The sequence below is a fragment of the Neodiprion lecontei genome, chromosome 2 (genome assembly GCF_021901455.1).
Source record: "Neodiprion lecontei isolate iyNeoLeco1 chromosome 2, iyNeoLeco1.1, whole genome shotgun sequence".
NCBI lineage: Eukaryota > Metazoa > Arthropoda > Insecta > Hymenoptera > Diprionidae > Neodiprion > Neodiprion lecontei.
In genome coordinates this window covers 39,831,109-39,843,373 of record NC_060261.1, presented here as the reverse complement: position 1 = coordinate 39,843,373, position 12,265 = coordinate 39,831,109, and the positions used below count along the sequence as shown (strand labels likewise).

At 45.2% G+C, this 12,265-nt stretch overlaps 1 protein-coding gene across 6 annotated transcripts; it reads left to right on the top strand.

Annotated features, from left to right (window-relative positions):
• Positions 1-552: 552 nt before the first annotated feature.
• Positions 553-11,898, top strand: LOC107224813 (LIM/homeobox protein Awh-like). Of its 6 annotated transcripts, none has more exons than XM_046731679.1 (5): positions 553-1,031; positions 6,119-6,441; positions 10,142-10,596; positions 10,884-11,078; positions 11,218-11,898. In XM_046731679.1, the coding sequence occupies exons 1-5, from the start codon at positions 1,026-1,028 to the stop codon at positions 11,265-11,267; spliced, it is 1,029 nt and encodes a 342-aa protein (XP_046587635.1). In that variant the 5' UTR covers positions 553-1,025; the 3' UTR covers positions 11,268-11,898. The 6 variants fall into 6 exon arrangements, with proteins under 6 accessions (XP_046587635.1, XP_046587636.1, XP_046587634.1 ...); XM_046731680.1 differs by having other exon boundaries at positions 11,213-11,898; XM_046731678.1 differs by having other exon boundaries at positions 10,884-11,082; positions 11,213-11,898.
• Positions 11,899-12,265: the final 367 nt, after the last annotated feature.

Sequence of the window (12,265 nt, the reverse complement as noted above, 5' to 3'; positions counted from 1 at the left end):
ATTATCACAGATAATTCCTGCTAACGAACCTTGGTCCAACCTTTTTTTCTGCTCACGCACTATCAAGACCTGCAGTCTGTGAAGCCCGTACGTAGTTAAATTGGCATCGGGTATGTAACGGAATTCCCAAAATATTTCAGTGTCAATCTCTCCGCGGCCCGCGCTAAGTGAGGGGGGTGAAAACGGGCCGTTGAACGTCGGTGTAAAAAACCGGGACTCCTTCCGGTGGCGAAAAGAAATTCTTGGGGTGACGGCTGCGGGCCGGAAAGACAAAACTTAAGCGCCGGGACGAGGGGCGTCGTTGTAACGAACGGCGTGTGTGAACGGGAGCTTACAGCTCGGAAGAGGACTGCCTCCGGGTGCCCGGAGAACGGAGGCGGTCAAGGAGGCGGGGCGTCAAAGAGCCCGATTTTCCCTTTTCAATCCCGTCCCCCGCCTTCCCCCGGGGGCGAGAGCACCGCAGCGTTCCCTATGGTGGACCTGCATCTCGCCCGGGTTGGGTCCAGGAGTCGATGCTCGTAGTGGGGGACGAGGATACGGCCGGGGAATAATCCGGAATAGCAGTCTTAGCCGAGCCTCGCTCAGAGCAGCGTCGGAAAGCCGAGCGAAACGGCCGTCTTCCGGTACCGAGGGCCATCTTCTTCGCGTCCGCGCATCTTCGAGGATGAACGGACGGCTTCACGGCATCCAGAATCGCGCAGCCTTGAGAGAATCGCGCTGATTCACGCGGAAAGTACGTGCGACTTTTACGGAAGCGAAACGCGCGCGGGCGAAACGAGATGATGACGTTACGTGATGCGAAGGAGGACTGAACACGTGTTCGATTATTGTCAATATGTATCGGGCATGAACGCAGCGTGATATACGAGTGTTGTATGAAATTTGGTTTGTGACGAAGCGTTGATTCGGCTACGTGAGCCTGGTTTTAGGAGAAACTTATCTGGCCGAGACTGCACGCGCCATTTCGACCTTTCTATTCGTCACCTTGCTCCGAACCAGTCGGACGGAAATTGTTGGATTTCACGATGAAGGTAAGTTCGGTTAATTGATTTGTTAATTCGACAGCACGATGGTGGAGTGCTGATATTTTTCATCGAGAATTACCTCGAGCGCAACGCGAAGGTTCCGAATCATTGACTGTCCTTCGACTTGACGAATTTCTCTTTGGTTGAAAGTTTTTATTCTGTGAGGTCATTCGGATGCGGTTTACAGACACATCGATTGTCCCGGAAGGTTGATCAGCTCACGATCGAAATTGGCGCAAGATTATCGAATTTCTCGGTGAAATGATCTGTGCTAAAATGCAATCGGACAATTCACGTTGAAAGTGGATTTCTGACCATTGATAGAATGAAAAATTCAGTCAAAAGCGGATCCAAAATTACGCAGTGATTTTTAAGCGATTTTTCATTAGTTTCACTAAATGCGCAACTTCGTTCATCGTTCCCGGAAATTTTCAAAGTATTGAGAAATACTTTGTCGAATTTGAATAATTGAGAAATGAGAAATTCAGCAATCGCGCATCTCCTTAATTATGGTAAAGGTATATTTAATTCGTTTCTATCGACGGAAATTCAATGAAACCGTCGCTACGTATTCAAGACGTAAAATTACAATCGAAGCTTGCTAAATACGGCAGCAAATCCCATTCAATATTATAATTAACGCGTGCTGCCTTGATTTCTTGTTTTTATTGACCAAGACTCGATGAATCGCAGTCAGAATCAGTATATTATTAAAAATATTTACAATTACGAAAGTACCGAATTAATGGAAGCACATTTATAAGCAACTCGCCGTTGCTTGAATCAATTCGAATACATAATACATGGATGTAACATTTCTGAAATCGCAGAAGCACGTTTCATATTCATTGAAGACGAAAAATGAAATTGAAAAAGAAAAAAAAAGAAAAAAAACATCGCTTATACTTACGGTACGTACGCGGTTGTATTCGCTGTAGATTCGCATCAAGTTTCACAGGTGTCTTCAACTGAAATAATAATCGGTATCGATTAATGAGACATGCAATAAAAGGCACCCTTCCAGAAATGGCGGTAGCTGCAACTCAGCCGAGACAGAGGTCACACACATATATTGCGAATTTAATTTATCGCATGCGATAATAGTTGCATGTGCAACGCTGCAGTGCAGCGTCGTATAATCGAGCGTCATTCCGGCACAGCTATTAGCATCAAACCTTGCGGGCATAAATACATCACGGCAGCTCCAATATGACTCGTAAATTCTAAACGGAATTCAGCCGCTAAACGTGTAACAGAGTTTTTTCAGCCCTGCAGGGCCCAAGTACGAGGAAGATACGCGGCTTTTCTCGAACGACAGAAACTCATCAACGGCTCGTTGCCGGCGAGATTAATCGGCCACTTTATCAAGGAAAGCGAACCTTATTCGAAGGCATATTTCGTCTTTTAAACACCGTAGAGGCGGTGGCTTGACAAGAAGCTCGTTGATCGGTGTGCGTGGTACGATTGGGACTTGTGTACGGACGGCGAGGTAACGGAACGTTGTTCCAGTAACCAGCGTTCGCCAGGAAGTCAATCACCACACCGCAGCCGGAATATGGATGGATCCTCGGGGCGGCTTCGCCCGTCTTCGAAAAGAGCGAGAAAAAAAAAAAGTAATAAGAATAAAAACTAAAAATGGGAGGCATCCACGCCTTTCATTCATTATTTTTCACCCACTCCCGCGGCGCGTATCGTCTCTTTGGTTTTCACTGCGTTTCGATCGACGGTAGTCCCGAGATAGCTCTGCACTGATCGCTCTGCGCCTCGCTTGACCCCGACATTTCTCACTTTGTCAGTTCATCGCGTATGAGCAAAATAAATTATCGCATCTATTACTCTTATTTATTACCTGCTGATTGCTTTTTTCACACCACGGAACCGCTCCTCCGCAGCCGCGCCATACGGATGACCTTCTTCGTCAGGCTATCGCCACCGTGCCCTCTGGGAAAAACTGAGTTAACAAACCAACTTTCAATTCTAATGAGTGTACACCGAATTCTCGTTGTCCTCAGACTCGTCTGCGAGGAATCTTACATCGTCGAATATCTTGCCTCCGAATTGTTTGAATACTCGTCGTTTCACGGATAATTCGATACAGCGAAAATCGACAACAATTGTCATCTAGAGTGGAATTTTTGTCTGGGAAGTTGGCTAGTCATGCAAATAACATTGACGTGAAATCAGCGTCTGTTCGAAAAATCAACAATACGACAGTACGACGTTGACGCCGTTCAATTAACGTCGGAAAGAAAATTTAATCAGTTGAAGATTTTTGAAAAAAGTAAATCCTGACCAGGATTTATTGATGGTGAAGTAACGGTGCCGAATGCGCCTCTTCTGATATTGCGGTATGTACAATTCGGAGTAAAATACACGCGATGAGACCCATACATCTTTCGAGCAATAATATATGAGCCCGATCTGCGTTGCCCAGCCGCATTGATCATCGTCGGCAGTTGTCAACGGAGTTTGGTAGAGATGAATGATAATTCTTGATTGCAAAACGTCGCGTCTCGTCACATCTACAGATCTCGCCGCAATAATTCTCACATCCAAGAGTCTGCTCCGTTGCTAATACCAGATGCGGGCAAATTTAAAACTTTTTCTGTTAAAATTATTAACCGGTTCGTGAATTTTTTCTCCACTTTCTGGAAGGTGCTAAACGATGAAATTCATGTTTCAACTTGATTAAATATAGTGTTGACAGATATGTTTGTACGGATTGAAAACCGTCGGTATGGTTTATTTCCATTCCGAACAACACGTGCGTACCTGTCGAATTAGCATAAATTTTGTTTTTCGCTCGTACCAACTTATGAACCAGGACGTTGAAAGGGCGTGAAAAATTAGCATACTTTTTGCCAACTTCTCTGCGCGAAAGCCACCGTCGCGTAATCGAATGGCGGTTTGCATTCCGAACACGAATACAAACCGCGTAGAGACGCGTGCCGCGGGGATGGTCCAAAAAACACGAGGAGGGGGTGAAATCATGGAAGGCACAAATATGAGGTCGCATTCCAGGGTGCAGTAAATTACCCTTTCGGTTGGGACTCCCCGGCTGTCCGCGGTCGTAAAGTTGAAAAAGGGCATAAAAACGCTGCGGGTATTGGGCCCCGGAATCTATGGCGTTCTATGCATGGGCGCGTAATAGTTTGTTGCCGAGACTAGCGTCGCGGCGCTGAACGGAATACGTATAAGCCGCAAAAGCCTGAATCATTCGTTGAATGCGCCCAGGATGGATTCAACTTTCGTCCCAGGATCGACGAATATCGAGAAAGAAGGTGCACAGCGAGATCGTCCACGAAAGGAAGACTACAAGGCTGCACGATATGCCGGGCGCATAAATCAACCCGAGTTCAACGCCTCCTCCGGATCATAAATCAATTGGTTGTCCTATTAGGGATATTATTATTGCCTTATGAGGCGAGTGAGTAATTATAACGTCAAAAATTACACACAGCGGACGTAAAGCCTGTTTCCTAAACGCTGCTAGAGGTGCATATCGAAAAAGCCTCGGAAATGGAAATTATTTCGGATCGAAGAACGATCCAAAGAATCTGAAGAAATTCCAATCCATGCATCACACGGCGATGTAGTCGGAATACTTTCCAAACCGGTACTCTTTTGATCTGTACACAAGATAAAATCTCAATTCATCATCTTATCCTGCATGCAAGTTCTGCAAAGCTTTTATTCGGCAGTGTGAATTTCGCGACTTCCGGTATCGTTCACAACCATAAATACGAAATGGGAGATTCAATCCGCTACTGGAAAATGAAGAATGGTAATCGCGCTGGATGAAAATATGTCTGCCTACAACGCAACATCAACGAGACGTCATAAACTGGTAATAATTTACTTTTCACGATGCTGAACGATGTTGCAAATCTTGCGGACCTCAAACCGCGGCTGAATAACTTACCGCATATATAAGTATAATATGAGAAGTTTGTACGGAGGTATGGGTATCCGGTGTTATAGGACCGTAAAAGTTGATTATAAATCACCGTGGCTTCAAGGTAGGAGATTTAATTGGGTAATTAACTCATTGATTCCCCGTAGAGACGAACAATGCCGTCTATGCTCACGATGCGATATAGCAATTAATTAATCAAAGAACACGATCTACATTACAACGCTCGGGAGTCCAACTTTATGAAGAATATTATGATGAGAATTTCCCATCGGTCAATAAGATTATTTCAAACAATTTCCACGGTCAAATATCGAATTATCATAGTTATCGCAATCATTACCACAAACTCTAATCCATTTCTTTGACACGAATTGGCACCAGATCGACGACCATTTGGTATCCACAATTTTTTCCACTTCGCGTTACTGGATGAAAAATTTCGTCCATTAGTTCTGAAGTGCGATAGAATTAATACCTGAACGAAATGTTGGACCTTGTAACATGCATTGTGTCTAACTATCACCTATGAATCTATTGTTCAATACGAGCATCACATCTTGGGCTTCGGATGGTGAAACGCGCGAGTCTCGGTGTTGAGAGTCGCGTGAAACTCGCAAGCATATGTATAAGATGCGTGTAACTCAGACGCTAACGATCATTTATCACCTTTTTGGTCATTGATTTTTTTCATGCTTGTGTTTTTTGTTTTCTTCTTCGTATATTCGTTTTCTCCATTTTATTTCCTATTATTAATTGAGATTTGAGCCTCTTGATAGCACCGGTGCCGCCGCTTAAACTGGTTTTCTATACTCCATGCTGACCGAGAGCGGAGCTAATTGTGAAAGATTTTTCATTATTATTAATACTACTTTTAGCCCGTTTTTTCACACGTTTTTAATTCAATTACATTAATTGGATCAACGTGACCGCAGGCGAGGTACCCCATTGTTTTCTTTGGACAGGCTATCGGCCGCTCCTGCATAACACACTGTATCGATACATGTACTACAATTAAGTCAAGGATCTAATCTCTTCCAGCCACGAAAACGATATACATCAGAGTTTCTTCATAATAATCCTCCCATTTCCAACGTCTTGTCCATGCTCGAGAAAGACTTTTCGCGGTCCGTGAAACAAGCCGTAACCACCGATTCCTCAATGTGTCTTATCGTTTCAGACGGAGATAGAAACGGACCCGGAATCAACGGACGCGACGTCCTGTCTGAGCGTGAAGAATACCACCAACAACAACAACAACAACAATACGACAACCACGAACAACAACAATAGCGACAATGACGCGATGGACATGGACATGGACAGGCTAATGGAGTGCGGAGGCTGCGGCGACCGGGTCCGGGAGCGAACGGTCCTCTGCGTGGGAGGGCGAACTTGGCACTCGCGTTGTCTCAGGTGCTGCGCCTGTGCCAGGCCTCTCCACGATCAGCACTCCTGTTTTTTGCGAGGCATGCGGCTCTACTGCAGGCACGACTACGCCATGTGAGTTCAGGAACTGTTTTCCCCCCTTAAATCTCCATGCCTAAGAGGCTGGTGGTGTTCAACCCCCGAACTTGAGAAGCTACTCCCCGCAGTCTTGGCCATCGGGATTGACTTAAGATCGACTTAAGAAGACAGTTGCCCGCTACCATGCGGGAGCCTCTTGCATCCGAACGGTGAACCGCCGCATGATCATTTGTCGAGCTTAGGCACCGCGACACGTGACACTTCCATAACCGATATCTGGCTCCCTGTTGCGGGCATCCTCTCCGCATATATTTATACATCGAGATATTCTCGCGCGGCAAGATTTTACTACGTGACTTGCCCTGTCTGTGGGATTAAGTCGCGCACGTGACGCGGCAGAAACAAAATACAGATGGTATGGGTACAACTTATACGTGCTCACCACCCTCTCGCACACGGCATTCCAGATCCACTCAACTCACCTCACCTCTCGACCCCATCTCTGCTGCAGGTCCCCTTTGGTCTTCTTTTACTGAATGAAAAGGTCCGCGTAACCAGTCAAAATTCAGAGTTTACACGCTGCTGTGCACGTACACTTCACTGTTGCCACCTTTAACCAGTACCTATACCATACACAGCATTCACCGAATACAATGTTCAGAATGGAATAAAAACGGGAATTTACTCCGTGCGCTCGGGCTCGGACGTACCGATCAAATCATCCCTTCCGTATTCTGAAAATCAGGCTCGTAACTTCTGTCGAAAAGCCGGACCCTCCGCAACGATTTCTTCTCACGACCACGGCGAGCTGACCGTTCTGTGGCACGCAATGGACCCTGCAGGTCTATAACGGCAAGGTGTAAACTGGTATGCGTGATGCATCAAGTATAGGAGAGGAGCTGCGTTGTACGGACCGCGCGATCTTAGGAAGATCCAAAGTGGTCATCGCCAAGGGCCTCGGATTGATTAATGTATGTAGTACACTCCCGGCTGGCCATAAAGACTTCTTCTAGGTTGTGCCGTTGCGCGGTAATTACACTCGATATTGGCGAGCCTCCCAATATACTTCCCATCTTCCCCTGATTCCCCCCCACGCGTGAAACCGGACAGCACGGAGTGATGTACACGCGACGAGACCTCGGGCATGACTGCAGAATCGCATGTAGCGCAAATTCATACACGACGTCAGATTCGAATCTCTCGAGCTCCGAGTCAGGGCGAATGGCACTTCTGCATACCGTTGGAAAGGAGGGTAAGTCTTGAGGGAGGGAGAAAATCGCGATTCAGAAGTAATCGGGCAGCCGGATTTCTTTCTCTAATACCCGGATCGAATGTCACGCATTCCTGACATATCCATTCGTGGTCGAAGCAAGAGTTACTTCTGTTTCTTCGTCGTGGATTCTTGTGTTATAAAATTCCAGATGCAGCCATGATAGGAATCCGTACGAGTCCATTCAGAATTCTCACGGGTCAAGCCGATTCCAAGGTACATACATATTTGTGAACGGCGTAACTGCAGGGTATTGCCCAAGTCGTGTCGTCCACTATCGTTGATCAACCGCAGTTATTCTTATGGCCAACTTTTGTGGCGAGATCCAAACAAAGTTGCAGCAGTGTCGAACCGAAGAACTCAGAAATCATTTACTGACATATCTGATTGATCAAGGCGACTCTTCAACGAGTTCTCGTGACGTGTGAAGTCGTGTTTGCGAAGAAAACGTTTCTTTCGTTCACTTTCTTCCGGTCCGTGAGGAAAAAATGCACGAAGAAGTGATCAGTCTCATTTCCACGTAAGCTTGCTCTCTCACGGTACGCCAGGCTTTTATTGGAAGGGGTATATAACCAAAGCTAGGTGGTGCTGGATGAATTCTGTCTTTGTACTGCGTCAGCTGACTTTGGTATAATACGAACGACCGAGGAATCTGCCTCGTAACTGCGGTCGACAGTGACTTGCCCGTGTTCGCACTGCGCTCGTGTGCTCAGGGGGCGGGTTTCGAACCTTGAGACTTCTGGCACTGCCGTATACATACAATGCACAGCGTCTACAGCTATTCATGCATAATACGTATAACCATGCCTACGTTATGTGCAGACATCGCTATGACCATGATCCTTCCACTCAATGTATGTATGTATGTATGTCCGTATGTATAGTGTGTGCATCCACTTTGCGGTTAACAAGGTATCTTTTTTCCAAATTTTTCATTCTCATCTGCTGAACTGGAAGTTTGCTTTTCTGGGGCACAGCATCAAGAGATAGTAAAAGTCAAGACAAAGTCAACTTTCGAGCTGATTTTTGAGCGTAGTTGACCGAAAGCGTTTTGTTTCTTTTGTATTTAATATCGATACGAAATATCGTCGAAAGAAGGGAGACGCGTACGTGATCCACGGATACCTGTACTTTGCTTGATTGAGGTTGCCGGAACGAGATGTCGTTATGCAAAACAAATTGTCCTGAAGATCGTGTAAACAAGATAACGCTAAGAGTTATGGACATCGATAAAGATAATCTCGAAGCACAGAAGAGTCATGCATAGAACATGCACGTCCGCATGAGTTACCGAATGCGTCAAGTGAAGCGTTTTGTCGTACACCGGGCTTCTAATCCTGATCAATCTGACGTGTAAATTAGCTTCCTACCTTGGTACCCACAATAATTCACCAACTGACGTAATGAGTCATCACTCGCTGGTTCTCGGATAGTCCGTCGAGTGAGAAAAGGCAAGTTTTTACGCTACAAGCAGTCGGCGGTGCGCGAGTGGTTCGAAAATGAAAACCAACGAAAATCAAGGCTCTCGATGAGTTGTACGGAAAGGTACCGTACCGAGACGCGTATGACTGAATGATAAACTATGACTCGGTGATAATTAGACCGATGATACCGACGCCCAGTCACGAAAGGTGGCCCGGCCGAAGGCTTGGCATCAGCCCCAATGCTCGAGGTATTGGTTATGCTAATTTCGGGAGCAAGGCACGCCTAGGAGCCTTCGAGCATGCTGCCCTACCGAACGTTCTTAATCTGGCTTGTATCTTGGGAGTATTTGTGAATTTACATAAATAGTGGCGCCTGCAGCAGCCGTGTGCTTACCTATGCGGCGAGCAAAGGTGTTCACTTCGGGCTGTTTGGATACGGCACACGTACACCCGGGCACTGGGTACACAGGTACGGAACGCCGATGCAGAGCTGGCGCGTATCCATAAATCTCCGGGGGCCTCGGGTCCGGCTACCAAACAACCCCGCCCTAATTTATTCATTTGTTTTTTGGTAATGGGCATTATAACTCACGGGGGAATTAAATCCTGCTGCATGAGCCTTTACCCAGCCGAGGGAATTCTATTTCCTACCAAGACAGGCCAGCCCTATTATAGATGCCGCTCTTTCACTATTACACAGGTATATTCCTTCCAACCCATGCCTATACCGACCCTCCGATATTGCTATTGAAATAGAAATTGAAACGGGGTGAAACGGGGTGGAGTCTCGGACGTTCAACTCGTCTGCAGAGAAATAATTGTCGATTTTTATAACGCTGTACCTACCAAATGGCAATCGCCGGAGAGCCAAGGATCCCTCGGAGCGACGATGTTCCAATTTTCATTTGTAAGAAACGACAATTCGTGAATAATTTCCTCAAAACTATAGGATAAAATAGAGTACCGATTAGATCTTTGCAAACAATTTTCATTCATCCTTACCTAATTCTCACATATAAACACGTTGTAATTCATGTTTCAGGGCATTTGGAGCAAAGTGTGCAAAGTGCGGACGAAGCGTGGGGGCCGGTGATTGGGTGCGTAGAGCAAGAGAGCGAGTTTATCACTTGGCCTGTTTCGCATGTGATGCTTGTTCGCGGCAGCTTTCAACCGGGGAACAATTTGCGCTGTTGGATGCGCGGCTGCTCTGCAAGGCGCACTACCTGGACGTAGTCGAGGGCAACAACACCTCCTCGTCCGAAGACGGGGACTCGGAGGGCGGCAAAGCGAACAAGGCCAAGAGAGTGCGGACCACCTTCACCGAGGAACAGCTCTCCGTACTTCAGGCTAACTTTCAGCTGGACAGTAATCCTGACGGTCAGGACCTAGAGAGGATAGCTCACGTCACGGGACTCAGCAAAAGAGTCACGCAAGTCTGGTTCCAAAACTCGAGGGCACGGCAAAAGAAACACTGCAGTGGAAAGGTCAAAACACAAAGTTAGTGAATCAACTTCTTCCGCTTACTGTTTCTTCCATGACTTTTGGATTTTAACGTAGTCCGAGGTTCAGATGTCGTTCGGATGCATTTCGAGTCACTTTGTCACTGTAACTGCAGTTCAGATAAAATCACCAAGTCTTGAATAACTCGGTAGTACTGTTCATACTATAACCCTGAAACGAAGTCGCGTTTTATAAGCTTAGGATGACTTGTGGAACTTTTTGCCGGATGCGAATTTCCAGGCTATTTGTAGTTCTGACATCTTCTTTACTTTTTTCAATCACAGTGCACCACTCACCGCCGCTTCAGCATCACCCCGGTGATCTCTACGGAGGCGTGAACGTAGTCCAGGGAGTACAAGGCGCTTACCTCCAAGGAACCTACCAGAGCAGCAGCGTCGGAAGCGAGAGTCCAGGTAGCCCGATGACGCCGATGACTCCGTCGACGCCGACCCTTATGCAGCCCCAGTTTTGCCATCAGAGTGGGTAATTTGACGTTTCCTATTCTATCCCCGATAAATCGTGCGAGTGTGACTGCTTTGGGTAGATCTAAATTCCTCTGACGACCAAAACCTGATCGTGAGTTCGTTTTCTTTTTTTTGTTTATTTATATCAGAACAGGGCGGTTTATTTTTGTTTCAGGTAATTCCCATGGCGTGACGGGCGCCTAACGATCAAACTCAAAGTACGAGGATGGGATTCTTATGGTTGTGTAAATTGAAGAGTGTCCAGTGTCGGTAAACGTTATGCGAAGAGAAACCTGTAAATATATTATATACACCAGACGCGCTATGTTTAGGTAGATTTATATATATTCTATGATTATTGCTAACTATTTATTTGAATTTCGATGTAATCGATTCGACTTTATATACAATATCAATATATATTGTAAGGAGAATTGTTCAAATTAATTTCTTCCCGATTGTTTTTTGTTTTTATATCATTTTTATATTTTTCTCCGAACTTGACAACGATCACAAAAACTCGACTCAACGTACTAGTTTTGTCGCATTAATTATCAGATATCCATGTAATTGTAAACATGAATATTAATTAACGTTTAATATCAAATTCACTGATCGATTGATGTTAATAGTCCTTACATGAAATACAGTTATATACATATAATAATATATATAATGATGATGATTCGTGTATGATGTTGTATAACAATATTATAAGTATGTGTTTGTAGAAATTCTAGATGTTACGATGTATATATACACATATATGCACGGTGATTACATGCAGTGTAAATTTATTATTATATGAAAAATGAAGCAAAAAAAAAAAACAAAAAAAAAAAAAAAACAAACGTCAACTAATCGTACTGTTAATAAAAAGACATTTATAACTGTTTACGAGCTTGTTAAACTGGTCATTTACCCTGTCAACCAACCCCTCTGATTACTGCGGACGACTTGATTTTCCGTGTCTGAATTTTCCTCGAAACTTTCACAGAGTTCCCCTCTACGGCCTCTTCACGTAGTACCCGAGCAAATTATAGCAATTAACTTCAAAGAACGTGCGGAGTTGTTCTTTGCTCAGAAAGTTATTTGCGCGCTGCGGTCCTTTCGAATTTATTTTCCGAGTAACGCGATTTCTCTATTCACTGTGCATAAAGTAATTGAACAAATGTATAAAATTGCTCACCTTACGCAGATCG

Excerpts from the sequence above, each read along its gene's own strand:
- LOC107224813 (XM_046731678.1), top strand. Across the intron at positions 6,442-10,141 it reads TGCAGGCACGACTACGCCAT|GGCATTTGGAGCAAAGTGTG; the intron begins GTGAGTTCAGGA and ends TTCATGTTTCAG. Across the intron at positions 10,597-10,883 it reads TGGAAAGGTCAAAACACAAA|TGCACCACTCACCGCCGCTT; the intron begins GTTAGTGAATCA and ends TTTCAATCACAG.